Source organism: Amphiprion ocellaris, chromosome 1, assembly GCF_022539595.1.
Source record: "Amphiprion ocellaris isolate individual 3 ecotype Okinawa chromosome 1, ASM2253959v1, whole genome shotgun sequence".
NCBI classification, from domain to species: domain Eukaryota; kingdom Metazoa; phylum Chordata; class Actinopteri; family Pomacentridae; genus Amphiprion; species Amphiprion ocellaris.
In genome coordinates, this window is record NC_072766.1 from 41,731,711 (window position 1) to 41,754,320 (window position 22,610).

The 22,610-nt window shown below is 33.8% G+C and overlaps 1 protein-coding gene across 1 annotated transcript in view; it reads left to right on the forward strand.

Annotated features, from left to right (window-relative positions):
- The window catches only part of ddb1 (damage-specific DNA binding protein 1), an 89,195-nt gene that overhangs the window by 50,196 nt on the left and 16,389 nt on the right, over positions 1–22,610 (forward strand). The window contains exons 16-23 of the mRNA XM_023289613.3: positions 4,359–4,566; positions 5,997–6,092; positions 6,307–6,418; positions 8,097–8,220; positions 14,564–14,728; positions 15,921–16,015; positions 19,914–20,084; positions 21,793–21,902. Of these exons, the coding sequence (XP_023145381.1) occupies positions 4,359–4,566; positions 5,997–6,092; positions 6,307–6,418; positions 8,097–8,220; positions 14,564–14,728; positions 15,921–16,015; positions 19,914–20,084; positions 21,793–21,902 (1,081 nt within the window). The remainder of the gene's footprint in view (positions 1–4,358; positions 4,567–5,996; positions 6,093–6,306; positions 6,419–8,096; positions 8,221–14,563; positions 14,729–15,920; positions 16,016–19,913; positions 20,085–21,792; positions 21,903–22,610) is intronic.

Consider the following 22,610-nt stretch of genomic DNA (forward strand, 5'->3'; position numbering starts at 1 on the left):
ACATTATTTTGCGTTTTCTAATCTTAAAATTGCTGTAAATTCAAAAACTTTAGTCACATTTTGACAAAGACATCGCATCTGATAGCATCTGTTGGCATTTGATTGAAAGACCCTGAACATAAAAACCCTACATGCATCCACTCCCATCCAGGAAATCTAATAAAATCTAAAGCAACAGTGATTTTTAACTCCACTTTAACAAAGTTAATAAATGCTCAGAAACTGCTTCAGTTCAAACATTTTCTGCAAAAATATAAACATTTGACAGCTCCATGATCTCAGATGTGACATTCTTTTGCTTTTTCTCATCTTAAAATGACTGTAAATTGGAAATATTTGGCTTCTAGACTTTTTTAGAAGCATCCATCACATTTGATAGCATCCATGTCATCTGTATTTCATTCGGTGTTATTGTGTCTTTGTGTTACTTTAGCATCTTTTTGTGTCATTTTTGTGTTACTTTTGCATCGTTTTGGATAAATTTTGTGTTATTTAAGCATGTTTTGGATAAATTTTGGCATTGTTTTATGTGATTTTGTGTCTTTTGTGTTATTTTTGTTATTTAAGCATTGTTTTGTGTCATTTTTGTCTTTTTGGGTCATTTTTCTGTCTTTTTGTCTTATTTTAGCGTCATTTTGTGTTATTTTTGTGTTATTCTCAGCACAACAAACAGATTCACCTGTTTTTATTCAGAAAGTGTTCCAGCAGCTTGTCAGAATGTTCTCTTATTTGGTATTTCTGGTCCAGATGGAAGCGTCAGAGGCGGATGTTTCCTGAATGTTAGGTCCAGCTCTATAAACACTCATTCCTACTCTATATATAGTATGTAGGTTCTTCAAGGAACCTTCTTAAAGTCCAGTTGGATTGATTTAAACAACCTTGGATATATAGTATGTAGTGCTGTATATATAGATGCTTCCTCCTGCTGGATGCTCCAGTCTCTCCATGATGAAGCCATATATATAAAAAATGTTAACTGAGAGCCTCAGGGCAGGACTGAGTGAGGTCACTGTGATGATGTCATCCAGTCCAGACACCCTGATGATGTCATTCTTCAGTTCAGACCAGACTTTAGCTGTTTTTAACAGCTGGGCAGGAAAAGTTCAGTAGTCTAGACTCAAACTGACGTCAGGGTTCTGTTATCCAGTTATTATTTATCTTAATGTGTTCCAATAGTCTCTGTTAGTTCTATTAATAGAATTAGCAGTTGTTGTAGAATATGAAATGCCCAGCTGCTATGTTACTGTGAATTCTAATTAAATGAATAATGAATAAATTAAATTCTAATTAAATACATCAATTTGGCTCAGATCATAGCAGTAGATGTAACTCTTAAGACTTGTGCCTTTGTTGTGTCTTTTTGTGTTATTCAAACATCGTTTTGTCTCATTATTGTGTTATTTAAGCATTCCTTTGTGTCATTTTTGTGTTATTTAAGCATCCTTTTGTGTCATTTTTGTGTTATTTAAACATCCTTTTGTGTCATTTTTGTGTTATTTAAGCATCCTTTTGTGTCATTTTTGTGTTATTTAAGCATCCTTTTGTGTCATTTTTGTGTTATTTAAACATCCTTTTGAGTCATTTTTGTGTTATTTAAGCATCCTTTTTTATCATTTTTGTGGTATTTAAGTGTTATTTTGTCATTTTTGTGTCATTTAAGCATCCTTTTGTGTCATTTTTGTGTCATTTTAGCATTCATTTCTTTTTGAGTTTTTCATGTTATATTCCGATAGTCTCTGTTAATGAATTCGTATTTGTATTAGTAGAACTAGTAGTTGTTGTAGAATATATGGGACGTGTTGTCAGACATATTCAGCGTGTCCTTATTGGAATGAATAACGCTGATTTCCTCGTTCTAATCTCACCTGTCAGTGGAGACATTAGGCAGCAGCCGAACACTCAGGAAAACTAAGTGACTTTGAAAAACTGCGACAGCTTCTGTAGAACAGCAGGTTTTATGGGATGTTCCTGATGTTCTGTAGTTACCAGAAGTAGTCCAAGGAAGGACAAGCAGAGTAACGGTGACGGTGTCACGGACGCCGAAGGCTGATGAATGAGCGAATCCTGACCTGTGTGGTTTGATCTCTCAGAAGAGCTACTGTAGGACAAAACTGGTGAAAACTAATGAAGGCTCAGATAGAACGATGTCAGAACATTCAGTGTATTACAGCTGATTCCTGCACAGTGTCAGGCAGCTGGAAAGTGTTTTCTAAATCAATAATCAGCTGTAGAGATGTCCTGATTAAGTTTTCATTTCTCTGATCCAACCTGAGTCATTAATGTTCTTATCTGCTGATTCCAAGCCCCAATCTGATGCTATTACCTGAGATAATATGCTCTCACTATTAAACAATATAGAGAGGAAAGCAGAGAGCATTATGGGGGTTTAGCTAGCAATGGGGCACCATGACAAAGACTTCTGTGACACCTAATGACTAGAGGGGAAATGACACAAAATGATGCTTAAATAACACAGAAATGACACAAAAGAATGCAAAAATAACAGAAAACACAAAAATGACACAAAAGAATGCTAGAACACAAAAATGACACAAAAGGATGCCAAAATAACACAAAAATGACACAAAAGCATGCTAAAATGACACAAAAATGACACAAAATGATGCTAAAATAACAAAAGCAACATAAATATGACATAAAACTGACAAAAAAAATGACACAAGAATGCTAAAATAATAGGAAAATTAGGCTTAAACAACACAGAAATGGCACAAAATGACACAAAAATCTCATAAAACGTGTTACTCTAATGCTACATTTAGACGGAGTTCTACTGGATCTTGACTACCAGGTTCTACCTACAGAACGTTCAGAAACAGGCTGGAGACAGAAATGCAGTTTTTTAGTTATCAGACAATTTCATTGTTTTTAACAGACAAACATTATTCTGATTTCCACAACTTTAACGTACTTGAAGTGTGTTCTATCCTAGAAAATGATGACTGAATATGAGCAGAATAATTTAATTAGAACGTCTTCGGTTGTCGTCGTTACTGACTAACGACCATCACGGTTCCCTCCAGGCCCCGAGCTGACGACTGTCCAAATGCACCGTACAGAAAAATGTAATTAATATACAAAGGAAGAATAACTGCTAATGGGTTTTCTGTTCAGTCCAGTGAGAGCAGACTAACTGTGTCAGTAATGTTCAGGTAGTTATAGAAACCTGTCTGCCAACAGGAAGTGGGTTAATGTGAGAGTCCTGTAGACCAGGATGTGTTTTAATCAAACTGTTTGAGCTGAAAATAAAAACACAAGGTAAAACTCAGCCGCTGTGTTATTGTAAATATTAACGTCCTCATTAATTTAGCTCAGATTGTAGCAGCAGATGGAGTTAGTGGAGGTCAGAGGGGAGAAATACGACGACGTCAAAGTAGTGGAGTGGAGATAAGACTCTAAAGACTTGTGTCATTTTTGTCTTTTTGTGTCATTTTTGCTTTTTACCATCCTTTTGTGTCATTTTTGCTTTTTAGCATCCTTCCGTGTCATTTTTGGTTTTTAGCGTCCTTTTGTGTCATGTTTTTGTCATTTTTTGTTATTTTATCATCATTTAATGTGATTTTTGTGTCTTTTCCGGTCATTTTTGTGTTCTTTTAGAATCCTTTTGTGTCATTTGGTGTCTTTGTTATTTTAGCATCGTTTTGTATTTTTTCTGTTTTTTAAACATTGCTTTGTGTAATTTTTGTGTTGTTTCAGCATCCTTTTTTGTTATTTTTTTCTTTTTGTGTTATTTTTTAATTTTTTAAAATCTGTTTTGTCATTTTTGTGTGTTCCTATGTTATTTTAGCATCCTTTCGTGTCATTTTTGTGTAATTTTAGCTTTGTATTTTGTTATTTTAGCATCCTTTTGCGTCATTTTTGTGTTATTTAAGCATCATTGTGTCCTTATTGTGTTATTTTGGCATGCTTTTGTGCCACTGTTGTCTTTTTGTGTTAATTTAGCATCATTTGTGTTATTTTAGGTATTTTTGCATAGTTTTATGTCATTTTTGTTACTTTAAATTAGTTTTGTGTCATTTTTGTGGTATTTTAGCTTCGTTTTGCATCATTTTTGTGTTATTTAAGCCTCGTTTTGTGTCATTTTTGTATTACTTTAACATATTTTTATGTGATTCTTGTCCCGGACTCCTACTTGCTGCTGTTGAAACCTGACAGAAACCAGCTGAATGCAGCAGCAGCAGAATGAAGCTGGTATCTGGAGGTGTGGATGGTCGGCTGAGCACCGAGTAGAGATGGATCTTCTTCACCTTATCGGCTGCAAACGGCTCTTTTAACCCGGACAACGATCGCTGCATCCAGAGTTTAAGTTGTGCTTCGATCCGTTTGCTTTTCCTCAGGTTCCCTCAGCGAGCGTAAGAAGGTGACTCTGGGAACTCAGCCCACCGTCCTGAGGACCTTCAGGTCGCTGTCCACCTCCAACGTGTTCGCCTGCTCCGACCGGCCCACCGTCATCTACTCCTCCAACCACAAGCTGGTCTTCTCCAACGTCAACCTGAAGGAGGTCAACTACATGTGTCCGCTCAACTCCGAGGGCTACCCAGACAGGTCAGAGGAAAACTTCTGCTGCTTCATGAGCCCGAGGCATCAGAGAAAACTTAGAAAACAACACAACGCACATAAGAACAGAAAACACTGCATTTAGAGGATTTATAACACCTCACATACAGCTACACAACTGAATGTCATCCACAAAAAATACTAGACTACCCTCCACCTTATTAAAATCATCAGACCAACTGACATTATCATAAATCAAAATACACAAAGTGACACTAAAGGATGCTAAAATAACACAACACACAAAAATGACATAAAACAATGCTGAAACAGCACAAAAATAACACCAGACAATGCTGATACAACAAAAGCACACAACTGATACAAAACGATGCTAAAAAGACACAAAAATGACACAAAATCATGCTAAAATAAGATGCTTAGATAACACAAAAATGACACAAAAATCACATATGATGATCACATATGATGCTAAAATGACACAGAAAGACACAACAGTCACAGAGCAATGCTACAAATAACAAAAATGACAAAATGATGCTTAAATAGCACAAAAATGACAGAACGATGCTAAAGTAACAGAAATAGCACAAAAAGGACACAAAGGGATGCTTAAATAACAGAAAAATGACAGAAAAGGAATCAAAAATAAGACAAAAAGACACAAAAGGATGCAAAACTAACACAAAAATGACGCAAAAGGATGCTAACATAACCTTAAAAGAAACGAAAATGACAAAAAGATAAAAATGACACAAAACGATGCTTAAATAAAACAAATATGTCATAAAGCGATGCTAAAATAACAGAAAAATGACACAGTAGGGTGCAAAAACAACCTAAAAAGAAACAAATATGACAAAAAGGTAAAAATGATGCTAAAATAAAACAAAAATTCCACAAAAAGACACATAAATCAGGAGAAGTCTGTGAATTTTTGTCCTGTGGCTGTTGATCACAGCTGAATCACTAATAGCTTCACAAGGAATGCAAAATTTTTAGTTTTTTTACAGAATCTGACAAGAGGAAATGGTTTATTTTTTGTGAATTTTTTAATAAGACATAAAAGTGATTTAAGACTTAGATTTTGTTGCGTTTTCTGTCAGAAAGTTGACATTTTCCATTTTCTTGCTGATAAAAGCTGCAGTTCTTGTGATTATTTTTTTTATTATAAAATGCTTTTTAGGGTTCAGAGGGTTGAAAACTGCAATTTTCAATCTGCAGTTGCAATTTCTCTGACGATTTCCCCCAAATCATTCCACCCAGCTCTAACAGATTCATACCCGTGAGGCGTTTACTTTTATTTAAATCCTTGAGCTGACGCAGTTGGCTCAGATTTATTCTCAGTTACAGAAAATGCACAGAATCCTCCTGTTTGTTTGCTCAGCGTGGGTGTATTTGTTCTTCTTCTGCTGTTTGTCTGTCTCTAATTGATCGCTGCTTCTTCTCTCCTGCAGTCTGGCTCTGGCCAACAACAGCACCCTGACCATCGGCACCATCGACGAGATCCAGAAGCTCCACATTCGGACCGTCCCGCTCTACGAGTCGCCCAGGTCGGCCTCCGATCGCTTGCACATCCATCATCTGAACAAATACGCTGCGTGTTCTGCCTGTTTTTTCAGCTCCTCTGCTGAATAATTCTGGTTGTGGATGTTTTCAGCGGCTCTGCGTTGCTAAACAAGTTATTAAAAGGTTGAGAAAACAGAAAGCCGACCCCCCGAGGCGTCCCTTTACCGCTGGTTTCTCTGTTTCTGTCCCAACCACCAGGAGGATCTGCTACCAGGAGGTCTCCCAGTGCTTCGGGGTTCTGTCCAGCCGGGTGGAGATCCAGGACGTGAGCGGAACCACGTCGGTGGTGCGACCCAGCGCCAGCACACAGGTACATGAAACAAACAAACAAACAAACCCAGCAGCGTGTTTGTTTTCTGCCCCTATCCAAGCTGACTAAGAGCATTATTTATAAGATGAGACCAGCAGCTTGTTGGGACAACAAACGTCTCGTCCTGTTAGTCACCTGGCAGCTTCTCTGGAGCTGCAGCGTAAAGCAGGAGTTTAATCTGACTGCCAAGAGTTAGAATCCTGGGAAAAGATGGCAAAACTACACCCAAAGATTCAAATTCAGCACAAAAAACTCACAAACTGCCCACAAAAACAGCTGAAATTCCCACTAAAAGACACAGATTCACTCCTAAAAGAACCAAAACCAGTCTGAAAGGTTCAAAATTACCACAAAAGCATGCAGCATCACCACAAAAACAGCTAGAACTACCACTAAAAGCCACAAAATTGCTCCTAAAAGAGCCAAAACTCTCCTGAGAGTTCAAATATGCCAACAAAAGCATGCAAAATCACCACAAAACGTCATTTTGGACACATATTTGGATAATGTTCATTTTGTCGTTAACTATCATAGGATAACGTTTTTGTGGGTTTTTTTTTTTTGTATATTTAACTATATTGTATTCTCTTTTTTTTCATACTGACAAATCAAAGAAATCCATAAAACCATCTTTTCTTTGATTTGTCGGTGTAAAAAAAATAACGTTATCTATATCATTTTGGACATGTTTTTAATCATTTTGGTTGATTCTGGAGAAAGTTCAAGACATTTTTGACATGTTTTGAATTGTTTAGGACAAAGTTTGAGTCATTTTGAAGAGATTTTTGTCATTTGGGACACATTAGAAGACATTTTGGACCATTTTTGCCTTGTTTGTGTCTATCTCATTTTCTTTTGTTGTTTCATGTCTTGTTTTGCCATTTTTTTTGTTATTTTGTGTCTCATTTGTGTCTAATTTTTGTAATTTTTTGTCACATTTGTGTCTCTTTCTTTGTCTCACTTGTTTTGTTTTTGTTGTTTTGGGTTGTCTTTTCTTTTTGTGTCTCCTTCACGATGTTTCACGTCTCTTTTGGAAAGTGTTGTGAATTTTGTTTATGTCGTTTTGTCTCATTTTGCAACAAAAAACAGATTTCCTATTTAAACTGTGACACCTGGATGAATTTCAACTGATCTGGTGTCAGTTTTTAACAGAACCTCCTAAATGTCATGGTTCTATCTGCTTTACTGATGAAGTTCTGAGGCTCAGAAATGATGGAAAAAGTCCATTAAAAAGTGATAAATCTGGACCTGGAACTGTAAAAATATTCACAGTCTGAATGTGAATCATGACTAAAGTTCCTGTAGACAAAGAACCAGGGAGGCTCTTATTGGTTTCTACCAAAAATCGTCAACATATTTCCATTTTTTCCTTCTGTCAGCTCCACCTCAGGGTATTTTCTTTTCTCTTTTTTGCAGCAGCCTGGAACTAAATTTATCTGCTGCTGGAGTTCAGATCGGATCCAACCTGCATGAATCATGTTTTCAGCTGCCAGTAAAGAATCAAACTGGAGAGGTTCTGGCTCCATTAGCTAGTTAAAACCTGACTAGATGATCTCTGAAGCTTCTCCAGAGGGACGGTGGATGGTTTTCTTTTTATTTAAAGCTCCTGCTGCTGCTCGTTGGACTGGCTTCTCCAGGTTTTCTCCCATTGATCGGTGTTTTTATTGTATTTTTTCAGGCCCTCAGCACCAGCGTGAGCTCCAGCAAGCTCTTCCCCAGCAGCACGTCTCCCCACGAGACCTCGTTCGGCGAGGAGGTGGAGGTCCACAGCCTGCTGGTGGTGGATCAGCACACCTTTGAAGGTGAGGCGACCGGCCGTACGTTTGAACTCAGAGCTTCAGCTGAAGTGGGAAGAACGTGGAGGAGTTTAACACGTCGTTGGTGTGACGTTCATGTTTCTCAGCGTTTGAAGCTCTTACTGGGATGTTCGAACATGTTTTTATTAAATAAGACGTCTAGAATGAAGAGATTTAGAGGAAACATCAGGATTTTAAGGTCAGATTTAACAGATGAGTAGTTTTCTGTCGCTTTCAGGCTCCAGTTCAGCTGAAAAATGACAGAATTTTTGTAATTTTTGTGGCTTCACAGTTGCACCAATTTTTTTTGTTTTTTAAAGAACTTTTTTAAAACTAACAGTTTGTTTTAAATGAGACGTGTAGAATGAAGATCATTTGATGAAATATCATGATTGAATCTTTCCAGACAAGATTCGTGACATTTTGGAAGTTTTTTCATAAATCTGGACAAATTTTAAGCAATTTTGATAGTTTTATTTTTCATTTTGGACAATATTTGAGGTATTTTCCATCCTTTCTGAGCCTCAGAACTTCATCAGTCCAGCAGAAAGACACGACATTTAGGAGGAAAAACATCTGAGTTCTGGTAAAAACTGACACCAGATCATAACAAGTTACTGCAGATAAAAAGTCTCATTTTTCCTCCAGTTTGGTCAGAGCCTCGTCTTCTGGACACAATTGCTGACGAGTCGTTTTAGACATTTTTTATTCAAGCTTCAAGACATTTTGGTCACATTTGAAATAATTTAGGACCAGTTTGGAATTCTTTTGAACAGATATTGAAGCATTTTGGGAGGTTTTTGTTATTTTGGACATGTTTTGAATTGTTTAGGACAAGGTTTGAGTCATTTTGAAAACATTTTTCTCATTTGGGACACGTTACAAGACAGTTTGGATATTTTTTGTGTCATTTTGTACGAGTTTCAAGACATTTTGGTCACATTTTAAAATGTTTAGGAGAAGTTTTGAGAAATTTTGAGCAGATGTTGAAGCATTTTCGGAGGTTTTTGTCATTTGGGACGTTTTGGGTCAGTTTGAAGACGTGTTTGTTGTTTTGGACAAATTTGAAGACATTTGAGACAGGCTTTGAATCATTTTCAGACAAGTTTTGAATCAGAAGTCAAAGGATTTTCAAGAGGTTTTTGTCATTTTGAACTTGATTTTAAATTCAGATTTAACAGATGAGTAGTTTTCTGTCAGTTTCAGGCTCCAGATCAGCTGAAAAGTGCCATAATTTTTGTAATTTTTGTTGCCTGACGGTTGTTAACAGTTGTATCATTCATGGCTTCACATTTGCGCCAGTTAGTGCAGAATTTTTGATTTTTTCAAGAACTTGTTTCAAGCAAATAGTTTGTTTTTAAATAAAACGTGTAGAATGAAGAGATTTTTGATGAAATATTATTTCACAGATGAGTAGTTCAGAAATTTTACTGACTTTTTTTTCTCAATTTCAGCCAAAAACTTCCAGATTTTTTGTCCTGTGAATATTGGTCACAGCTGAGTCACTCATGGCTTCACGGTTGCACCGAGATCCTCAGAATTTTAGTTTTTTACGGAATATATTTGGTGCAGACAGTTAATTTTTGGTGATTTTTTAAAAATGAGATGTGTAGAATGAAGAGATTTAGATGAAATATCATGATTTTAAGTTCAGATTTAACAGATGAGTAATTTTCTTTCGGTTTCAGCCTCCAGTTCAGCTGAACAGTTCCTGAATTTTTGTCGTGTGAATGTTGGTCACAGCTGAGTCAATCATGGCTTCACAGTTGCACTGAGACATTCAGGATTTTTAGTTTAGTTAATTTTTGGTGAATTTTTAAATTGAGACGTTTAGAATAAAGAGACTTTAATGAAACATCTGGATTTCTTCAACAAAATTTAAAGTCTTGATTTGATTGATTTTCCTGATGAGACCAAAAGTTGCACGATTAGTTCAAGGACTGTCGGAAAGGTGAATATTCAGGGAATTTTTCAGTTTTTACAGCTTCTGCCTCTAATAAAATGTGTGAATTTGGCGTTTTTTTTTAAATAACCTGCCTTACTATCGTATCTTCCAACTGATTTTTTGTTTTGTGACTGATCTCAGAATTTTTTTTTTTTTTTTACAGAGTTATTTTTTGGAAACTCTTTTTTTTGTCATTTGTTTTAATTGAGGCATGTAGAATTCAATTATATTAAGTGAAACATTTGGAATTGTAGCTCAGATTTGGTCATTTTTTCTCTGTTTTAATGGTTTTTCATTCTGGTGTAATTTTGGTGCCGTAACATCAAGAAAACCTGGAAATAATCTGAAAACATGTCAAACTTTATTTCTTCACATTTTTCTATTTCTATAATCCTTCAGACACATTTTTATTGTGTTCGTTGGACCTCATTTGAATATTTTTTGGCAGAATTTAAAATGAAGCCCTAAAAATTAAATGATTTTAATACAACATCTAAATTTTTAGCTCATATTTGGTAGTTTTTCCCAAATGAAACCGAAAATCACACGATTAGTTGAAGGACTGTCGGAAAGGTGAACATCCAGCGAATTTTTCAGCTTTTACGGCTTCTTTCACTGATAAATGGTTTAATTTTGGCACCTTAACATCAAGACCAACTGCAGATAAAGCGAGAAAACGTTACAGTTAATAACAGAAAGACTTTAAATTTGCTTCTTTTATTATTTGTAGAATTTTCAGAATCATGATCAATTTAATCTTGTGTAATATTTGGATGTTTGCTTGATAAACCGTGTTCCTGTCAAACGTCCAGGCGTTCTATTTGAATTATTTTAATCAGATGTAAATAAGGTCCCGGTCAGTGACTCCGTTTTATTAATTGGCTCATTTCGATGAGGTGAGATTTTCCTCATCAGATGTGAAAACGTTCCGATGAATCGTCTGCAGCTCCTCATCTGTGTGAAGCTTTAATTTATCGTTTACGTCCTCGTTCAGGTTAACGAGCAAAACCGGCCGTAAAAGTGACGAATGTCCTGCAGGACAGGTGCAATAAAACCAACAGCAGAGACAGAGATGAATAAGTAATGAGGCCGGTCGTTCGTAATTATTCCAGCTTGCTTTATGGTCCTAATAATCCTGGACAGCTTTATGTAATATTAATGTTTTTAACTGTAATTATTTCCATAATTTACTGTTATTTTACAGGTAGTTCTCTTACAACATGTGGCTGGAAAACTTCACTCTTTTACTTGATTCAAACAGCGAAAATATTTTTAATTTGTAGATATTTCCTTTATTTGACCAGATATTATGTATATTAAGGATTTAAAATTTGAAATTTATGACAATTTATGATTTATTTGTTAAATTACAGATAATATCTAGTAATATCATAGAAAAAAAAGTATTATTTTACATGTTTACCTTTAAAAACAGGCCAAATGTTGCCTGTAAAATTCTGAATTTAAAAATATTCAAAAATATTATTATTTCCAGGTATTGTAAACCATTTTATGTGTATTTTTTAAAACAATTATTTAGTTGTATTCCAGATTTGTTATTTGAAAGAATTATGTACATTAAGCATTGAAAAATGGTAAATAGAGTTGTATTTTTATTTAAACTTGTTTTCTTTTTACAGATTTTCCACTTTTAGTCAAATTCTACATAATATGTACTGCGTTCATAGAAAAATTATTTATTTCTTGTTAATTGTAAAAAGAAAAGAGATTAAAACTGGGAAAATGGTTCTCATCAAAAATCAGTTTTTTAAAATAAATTATAATTCTCGCTTTACAGTGTTTGACTGAAAAATTACTTTTTTACTATATTTAAATAAGTAATAAATATTATTTTTAAAATATTTGCTGAAAATATTTTGTATTATAAATTACTTTTAAAGTGTTTGAGTATAAATTAGTTTTTTAAATTTATTTAAATCAGCAAGAATAAAAGACAAAAATATGTATAATAAAGATTGTAAATTTATTATTTTTTATATGTATATTGTTATTTTTACAGACTTTAAATGTTAAATTACAGATAATATCTTGTAATATCACAGAAAAAATATAGAATTTTACGTGTTTGCCCTAAAGAACAGGCCAAACTGGGTTTAAATCAGCGAAAATATTATTATTTCCAGATATTCTTGACAGTTTTTACAGTACTTGACTGTAAAATTACACTTTCTTTTTTATTTTACTGTATTTAAATATGTAATAAATGTTATTTTTAAAATATTTGCTCTTATTTTTTTATGTGTTTATTCAGAATTGGAAAATGATAAATTTTTTTTATTTTATTTTTACAGATTTTCAATGCTTTGTCAAATTCTTAATGTTTAATAAATTCATTTTTAAAAATATTAATTTACTAGATAATTATAATAACAAAAAACAACTAAAACTGTAAATGTTTTTCAGTTCAAATGGTAAATTGCTCTTTGACAGTGTTTCACCTTAAATTCACATTTTTCAAAATGTGTAAAAGACAAAATATGAATATAAAGATTGTACTTTAAAATATGTACATATGTTTTTATTTTTACAAATTTTAAATGTTAAATTAAAGATACTATCTAGTAAATTCTCATTTAAAAAATGTTAATTTACATGTTAACTATTTAAAAAAAAAAAAAAAAAAACAATAAACGGGCCAAAACTGTAAATAATGTCCACGTCATAAATGTCTTTTTTGGAAAATGGGTGACCTTACTTTGATTTTAAATACGTCTAGTTGTTGCTGTTAAAAGAAGAACATTTCAGTCCTTCGGTGCAGAATGAAGTGAACTTGTGTGAATTATTTCTAATCCAGGCTGCAGTCTGAACTCCTTTTGTTGCATTTGATGATATTTCTGTGGGAGAAGAAGCCAAACAGAGGACAGGTGTTTCAGAGGTGCAGCTTAGAAAGCGACGGTGTGAGAAGCTGAAGCTAACAGAGCAGATCAGAGCCACAAACAAACGTTAAGATTCCTGACAGGTCGGTGTGGAAGTCCTGCTGTTCACTGAAGTGTTTCATCAAACCAGAGCAGCTCCTCGGCGTCGCTCCAGCCTGTCAAGCTTCACGGTTCAACTCCAGCCACATTCTGGACGGTTTTAGCTCCTCCTGCACGTTTTTCTTTCCCTTTTTAATTTATTTTTACAAAAATGAAATCAAACCTTCATCAGCATTTGCGCCTCTTTCCTAAACGTCAGGTTTTATGGTGATTTCATGGAGTTTAGATGTTTTACTCCTTACATTTTAATAAGTTTCTGTCCTCTATCTGCTGAGTAAACACTGCCTGCAGTTCAGCCGAGGATTCTCACAGTTTTTGTCTCTTAACTGTTGGCTGCAGCTGAGTCAGTATTTTATAGGTTTTATAGGTGAGATAATATCAGGTAATATCACAGAAATAAAGTATTGTTTTACATGTTCACCTTTAAAAACAGGTCAAATTTCCTTAAAATTCTGCTATTTTTACTGGATTTAAGTCAGGAAAAATCTTATTTCCAGATATTTTAGACGGTTTTTAGCTGTAATTATTTAAATAGATAAATCCATCAAAGATCTTCATAAAGTTCACATTCTGCGGATTTTTAACAAATTCTTTATTTAATTTCTTTGGAGTTTAGAGGTTTCCACAGATTTGATTTAATTTATTTATATATATATATATATATATATATATATATATATATATATATATATATATATATATATATATATATACATACATACACATATAGTTTAAAGGGTTATCCTTAGTCCTTGTTTTGTGAAATATCTGAATTTTTACAAATTCTTTATTTTATTTTATATATTTTTTGGAGTTCATAGGGTTCCGCAGATTTGATTTGATTATGTATATTTAGTTGTGGGTTTTTTTTGTTCGGATGGTTATCCTTAGCCCCTGTTTTGTGAAATATCTGGATTTTTAAGATTTTTTTTATGTTTTCTATTATTTTTTTGGAGTTCAGAGGGTTCCGCAAATTTAATTTGATTTAATTTAATTTGTTTATTTATATATCTGTTTTTTAATTCACAGAGTTATCCTTAGCCCTTGTTTTGTGAAATAACTGGATTTAAAAAAATTCTTCATTGTATTTTTTTGGAGTTCTGAGGGTTCTGCAGATTTAATGCAATTTAATTTATTTATTTGTATATCTATTTTTTAGTTCAGATGGCTATCCTTAGCCATTGTTTTCTGAAATACCTGGATTTATAACTTGGATTCGGTTACATTTTGATTCCTCAAATGGCAATTATAAAAATAACATTATAAAAAGAGCATTTTGTGTAAAAACAGTAGATATTTTTCTGCGTTTCTGCTCTGATTAACGCTGTAATTTAGTGGTTGTTGACTCTAAAAGTGAATCTGTGTCATGTCCCTGCTGTTTTTCTTATGTTTTCTGTGTCTCCTCCAGTGCTCCACGCCCACCAGTTCCTGCCCAGTGAATACGCCCTCAGCATGGTGTCCTGTCGCCTGGGTAAAGACCCGTCGGTGTATTTCATCGTGGGCACCGCCATGGTTTACCCCGAGGAGGCCGAACCCAAGCAGGGCCGGATCATCGTCTTCCACTACACCGACGGTCAGTTTAGAACGGCTTCTCTTCCTGTCCAGGTTCTTTAGCCGGATCCTGTTTGTCTGCTCACCTGGATCATCTCTCATTATTTTATTCCATCTCTGGGATGTATTTTATTCAGGGACGCTTTGCCCTCCAGTTCCATCCTCACTTTATCATTTTCTTACCGCCTCTCATCAGACCTTCTTCCTCCTCATTTCCTTTCAGACTCCGTCCCTCCTAAAGGTGCATCATCGCCTTTCAAAAACACTTTTATTTTACAGATATTTGCTGTTTTTTGACCAAAATATTACGTAGATTAAGGATTGACATACAATAAATCATTTTAGAACCATTATTTTACAGGTTTGTTTGTTAAATTACAGATAATATCACAGAAAAAAAGGATTATTTTACATGTTTACCTTTAAAAACAGGCCAAACTGGATTCAGATCAGCAAAAATATAATTATTTCCAGGTATTTTAAGCAGTTTTTAGCTGTTTTTTTTTTTTTTAAATTTACTGTGCCGTAATGTGACTGTAAATCTTCACTGTTTTACTGTATTTAACAGAGAAAATATTTAAATTTTGCAAATATTTGCTTTTATTTGACCAAAATATTATCTGTGTGGAGGATTTAAAGTTTTTTTAGTGTGTTATTTTACAGATTTATTTGTTTACCTTTAAAAAAAAGACTGGAATTAAATCAACAAAAATATTATTATTTCCAGGTATTTTTAACAGTTTTTACAGTGTTTGACTGTAAAATTACACTTTTCTTACAGTATTTTAATAAGTAATATTTTTTTTTTTTTTAATATTTGCTGTTATTTTTCAATATTTTATTAGTTAAATTACAGATAATATCTGATAATATCACAGAAAAAGAACTAGTTTAAAACCCAGATCAAACGTTGTCCATAAAATACTGCTAGTTTTACTGTATTTAGTCAGCAAAAATGTTGTTATTTTATTATAATTATGTATTAATTATTAAAAGTGTTTTTTCTTTAAAAATGTGCTGTTATTTTACAGATTGTTCTCTTATCAGCCGTTCCTTCTCCAGGTGCATTGATTTCCTTTCATTTATCCTCTCCGCTCTTCATTTTCATCTTTCCCACTTTTTTGGATCTCCGTGCTGCTAGCCTAGCCTAGCCTAGCCTAGCCTAGCCTAGCCTAGCTTCTCTCCCTGACAGACTCTGTGCTGTTTTCATGCAGGAAAGCTGCAAACGGTGGCAGAGAAGGAGGTGAAGGGAGCCGTCTACTCCATGGTGGAGTTCAACGGTAAACTGCTGGCCAGCATCAACAGCACAGTGAGTCCAGTTTCCTCACAAATAAAACACTTTTATTAGTCTTCATTTTATGATCTGAAGTCCTGCAGCTCTGTGAAAACAGGACAACCATGAAGAAAGAGAAGAGAGAATTCAACATTTCTTTGATTTTTATTTTACAAAATTAATCCAAAATGATTCATAGCTGGTCAAAGTTTTTCCAGACTGATTTGATTTATCCCAAATTATATTAAAATTGTCCAAAATGACTCCAAATTGACCTAAAATAACTCAAAATGTGTCCAAAATGATTAAAATGTTAAAAATATGTCCATGTTTTTCCTCACTGTGGCTCATTTTTCACTGCAGAAGGTCATAATTCTGCATATTGAGCAAAACAAAAGCACAGATTTTAATCTCTTGTAGCTGCAGAATGTCTAATTTATTTTGATAAAAGGGGTTATTTTTGTTTGTTTTGGGGGTTTTTTGTCTGCATTGAAGCTAAATTCATCACAATTTGTTCAAAGACTGTGAACAACCTGCAAATCTGACATTTTTTTCTGCTTTTACAGTGTTTTCCTTTGTGAAATAGTGGAATTTTGGCGATTTTATAGATGAATATTATTAATATAACTTAACTGTCAAACCTACCATCGTTGTTCAGTATTCAGAGGATGAACACTAACGTAAGAATAAATCAAAGCTCAGAATTAAGAATCTATTTCTGATTTCTCTGCAGTAAGTGAACTTTTTGTCTTTGAGTTCTTTTATTATTTAAGAGGCTTTGTGGGAGTAAAGTGCCTCCTCAGTGGTTTTAATTTCCAAACAGACGGATAAACGTGGAACCATTTGACATCCAGTGTGAAGGAAGCAGCGTCCTGTAATTCCTCCCTCATCCACTCATGGATTAAAGGGATTAAAAGCCTCTTTATCTCCACGTATCGAGAGTCAAACAGTCCTCCAGGGCTTCTGATTCCTGCAACACATCGCTTCTTTACCTTCTTCGTTCGTTAAAGATTTCTGTCTAAATTAATATTTCAAACCGCTGTTAGCGACCGAGCAGAGGTTTGATCCCAGGAAATATTTCAAACATTTATTCAGCTCCAACCATTTTTTTTTCTGCTAAGTTAAACCGTCTTTAAGCAGTTATCGGGGCTGATATTAATTTTCCACTTTGACAGCAGCTTCAGCGGAACATGATACGACACAGGGACATAATTTGATGTCACTCGCTTGTAAAACTTCTTCTCAGATGAGTGGATTTAATTAATTTCATCACTGGAATACTTGGGTACACATGTATGGAAGTAGAAACAGACAAATCAGATGTACTAAAGGATGTAGTTTCTATTTATAGTCGTCTAGACTCCTCAGACGTCAGCAGGTGGCTGCATTTTTCCACATTTATCTCCAATTTTGGGTGTAAATAAGACTGTAAAAGGAACAAACCACAGTTATCTGGAACTGAATGATGTAGGATTTTACTTTATGATCAGAACAACAAAAGTCAAACAAAAAAAAGACAAAAAACAACAAAAACAAGACAAAAAATTACAAAATCGAGACACAAAATGACAAAAACTGAGACCACATGAAACAAATCAAAAAAGAGAAAAAATTATACAAAAAACATACAAAATGACAAAAACATGAGACAAACAAAAGTCAGACAAAAAGCGACAAAAACAACACAAAAGGTTACAAAAATGAGATGCAAAATGAGACAAACGACATGAAACAAAACCAAAAAATTAGACAAAGAAGTTAGAAAACAACAACAAAATGGACAAACGACAAAAACGATACACAAAACAACGAATGAAACAAAACACAAAATGACAAGTCAGACCAAAAAATGACAAAAAACAAGACAAATACTACAGAAATGAGATAAAAATGACAAAAAATGAGACAAATGACACTTAAGACAAAAATTAGACAAAAAAATTACAAAATGACAACAAAATGGACAAGCAAGACAAAAAAAAGCACAAAACGACACAAACGATATACAAAACAATGAATAAAGCAAAACACAAAATGACAAAAATAAGACAAAAAACCCAAGCGAGACACAAAGTAAACACAAAACAACCAAAGTCAGACAAAAAATAGAAAAAAATGGCAAAAAGAAGACAAAATACTCCAAAAATGAGAGAAAAAGAACAATGAACAATCTAGTATATATCTAGTTTACTTTCTGATCCAAACAACTTTTCATGGTCTAGAAATGATTTTAAATTTATAGTTTTAGTAATTTACAATCTGCAGTTAATGTCTTCTCTGGAATTTTTACTGTTTGAGGGCCGGATTGGACCCTCTGGAGGACCACTTTTGGTCCACGGTCCACATGTTGGACACCCCTGGTTTAGAGGTAAATAAGATGCAGGTCTCGTTCTCATTCAGGGAATTTACAATAATTCTTCCTTTCGTGGATAAAAAACTGAGATTCTGCCCCTAGTGCTTCACATAAAATGAAAATTAAACTGAATATTAGAACAAAGAAACGACTGAAACCAGGTAAACAAGGGACTGACTGAGATGCAGTCGAGGCTAAAACGGTAAAAAAAAACAAACAATGAAGGAGCTACATTATTTAAAAACCATCAGTCGGGCCACAGAAACTCAATTTTTAACATTTAGCTGTTGCAGACGGCGTGAAGGTGTAATTATCCGTTAACTGCTCGTTAACGTGGCAGTCGATAACTCAAACCGCTAATCAGCACCTGAACCTCCTGAGGTCCTTCAGATCCGAGGCGACGACGGCGAGACACTAAAGTGTCGCTCAGGTCCTCAGACGCCTCCGCGGCTAAATCCTAAATGCTAATCCTGTGAGCAGCCGGAGCAACGATAAACGAGCTTTTACTGTTTTTCTTTTTTAGTGAGTTTATTTGTACAGTGCTTTACGGCGTGCATTAAGATATTAAATATAGACAAACTGTATAAAACACAACATTTAAAATATGGAAAACGTCTCCTAGCACCTCTAAAGCTCATTCATTACCACGTGTACGCTTATTTTTTTAGGGAAGTTTATTTGTGCAGCACGTTTCATGCAAAACTGGGATAAAAGTTTAAAAAACAAATGTTAAAACATCAAAAACTGCGTTAAAAGTTTAAAAAAAACTGTGTTTATACATCAAAAACTGGAATAAAACTTTTTAAAAAACTGTTGAAACTTCAGAAACTAAAAAAAAAAATGTAAAAATTTTGTGTTAAAACATCAAGAACCGGAATAAAATATGAAAGAAAAGGTCAAATACAAGATTTAGGGCTTAAGTCACTGTTTTTACTTGCAGCTAATTAGCTTAAATAAGCTTAAAATTAATCAAAATTAACTAAATAAAAAACATCTACCAGCACCTTTAAAACTCATTAATTAATACATTTAATCTTATTTCTTTCAGTGAGTTTATTTTAACTCTTTATTTTAACACATTTCTTGCACAAAGTTCTTTACGTCTATTAAAATATTTTTAAAAAACTGTGCTAAGATATAAAAGAAAAGATCAATAAAGTTTTAAAATATAGAATAATTAAAAGAACAAACTGCTTTTAGTAAAAATAATTTATTGAAGTCATTTATTTATTATTTTTAATTAATTGACATTATTTTGTAGAAATTTTTTTTCAGTTTTCATGCTTAAAAGACAAGATCAAATATATAATTTAAGTATGAAATAAATAGATACAGACAGCTTTTAGCAAAACTTTGCTTACTTTGTACGATGTCTTGGGGTGTTTCGAAAGGCATCTATAAATAATATGTATTATTAAAAGCACATGATTTATTTAACACTCTATATATTTTAATTAAGTGACATTATTTTGTAGAAATCTGCTACACTTTGACATTAAAGAGTCTTTTTTTGGTAATTTTTTGTCCTAAAAATCCAGATTATTCCATCATTTGTTGAGTATTTTCCCTGTTGTGCTTCAGGTGCGTCTGTACGAGTGGACGGCTGAGAAGGAGCTGAGGACGGAGTGTAATCACTACAACAACATCATGGCGCTCTACCTGAAGACCAAAGGAGACTTCATCCTGGTAGGAGACCTGATGAGGTCCGTCCTGCTGCTGGCCTACAAGCCCATGGAGGGAAACTTTGAAGAGGTGAGCTGGGAACAACTGGAATGGATCTCCAACAACTCCATCCTCTGTTCACTGTTTCTGAGCCCAGCTGCATTTATTTATTCATCCAGGAGGTTTCATTTTCTCTCATGATCCAAAGTTTTAAGTCTTTTTGGATTAATTTTAAGCTATTTTTTTGTCGTTTTGGGCAATTTTTACAATAAAGTGGATGCATTTTTTTCAGTTTAGACCATCTTTCTAATATTTTTAGTCAAACTGTGTGATTTTGAATTTTTTTTTTCAATAATTTTGGACACATTTTGTGTAATTTTGAGCATGACTTTTCATTTTTATAGCGTCTACAAATGTCCTCCATAGAAAGATGTTTCACCATGCTGACTGCATCTTTAACAACTTGTTCCTCTCATGCTGCATTTATTGATTCATCCAGTCACTTTGGTTTTACTTTAATGATCATTTTTTGACACATTCCGAGTCATTGTCCTTGTGGACTATTTTATGCTATTTTAGATAAATTTAAGGCAAGTTTAAGCAAAATACTGGTTAGTTTTTGGTGAATTTTTAAAATGGGATGTGTTGTGATGTAATTTTTATTAAATATAATGATTTTAAGCTTTGATTTGGTTAATTTTCTCACCTAAACTGATGTTTACTTCACAAATGCTTCACGGAGCACAAAAATTTCAGTTTTATTTTTCATGATCTGATAAGTTTGGGGCAGATTTTTAAAGAGAAACGTGATAAATAATGTAATTTTGATTAAATATATTGATTTTAAGCTTAGATTTGTTTAATTTTCCCAACTGAATGGTGCATCACAAATGAGTAGTTTGAGGACCGTCAGAAAGAAGAAAATCTGATGATTATTTTCCATTTTTACAGTGTCTGCTTTTGATAAATGCTTGAATTTTTGGTAATTTTAAAAGAAGTATAACGTGCCTTTCAAACCCACCAGCAGGGTTTGAGGTTTTGAGGGTTATTGAGCTCTAAAATGACAAAAAACACATAATCTGATTAGTTTTGAGTGAATTTTTAAAGTGAGACACGTTAAATAATGCAATTTTGATTAAATATATTGATTTTAAGCTTAGATTTGGTTAATTTTCTCAACTAAACTGGAAAAAACACTTGACATATGACTGTTGTTTACTTCACAAATTCAGCAAGAATGACAAAATATTATGGATTTTTACAAAATTTAGTTAGTTTTTGGACAATTTTTATATGAATAATGCAATTTGTTAATGAAATATCCAGATTTTAAGCTTCGATTTGGTTTAATTTTCCCAACTGAATGGTGCATCACAAAGGAATAGTTCAGGGACCGTCGGAAAGCAGAAAATCTGATGATTTTTTTAAGTTTTTCCAGTTTTTGCTTCTGATTATTGCTGCATTTTCATGATTTCTCCCAAAAAATACCATGCTTTCCAAACGTACCGGCAGTTTTCTGGGTTTGGAGGGTTCATGAGCTCAAATGTCAATCAGTGCTGTTTTTTATTCAGATATTTTAACCATGCAGAACCTCTTCTCCGTGCTCACACCACACTGAGAGATTTTAAGGTGTTTTTCTGTGCGTTTGTCTTGAGGGGAGTTTTAAAAAGATGCTGCCTCAGTTAGTTTGCAGTCAGCACTTCTTCCCTCATAGATAATGCAGCATTTACTCTGAGACCGGCTCCTTTTGGCCTCCGTCTCTCCGTTGTTCACCGCTTTTTCATTTTGTTTTGGTCAGATTGCTCGAGATTTCAATCCCAACTGGATGAGTGCCGTGGAAATCCTGGACGACGACAACTTCCTGGGAGCCGAGAACGCCTTCAACCTGTTCGTCTGCCAGAAAGACAGGTGAGGAAACGCAAAACCCCACCGCGAATTCATTTCCCACCTTTTAGCTCTTTCTACACTGATATAAATGAGCTGCAGCTGCATCGTTCTCACATCTGTTTGGGAAACAACGATGCTATCAGCCGCTCTGCTGCAGTTCTTTCCTCGGTGGATTCACTATTTACATAACAAACTGTTAAACAAACAACACATACAAGATTTAGGGCTTTACGACATGCATTAAGATGTTAAAAAAAGATAGAAAAACACTAAAAAAAATGAGGTAAAACATAAAAGAAAAGAACAAATGCAAGATTTAGGGCTTTATTATGTGCATTAAAATGTTAAATAAGAAAGAAAAAACTATATAAAAACAAAACAGTAGATTAAATAAAATATTTAATGTTTAAAAAATGTGTGCCAGCACCTTTAAACCTCAGTAATTATCACGTTTAATCTTATTTCTTTAGATAAGTTTATTTGTATAACACATTTCATACAAAACTTGGACAAAACAAAAAAAAATAACTGATAAAACTTCAAAAAAATAAACAAATGTGTGTGCTAGTGCTTCACTACATGCATTAAAATGTTAAAAAAGCAAGAAAATTACATACAAACGTAAAACAATAGATTAAATAAAAGATTTAAAGTATGAAAAACATCTCCCAGCATCTTTAAATCTCAATAATTACCACATTTAATTGTATTTCTTTATGTAAATTTATT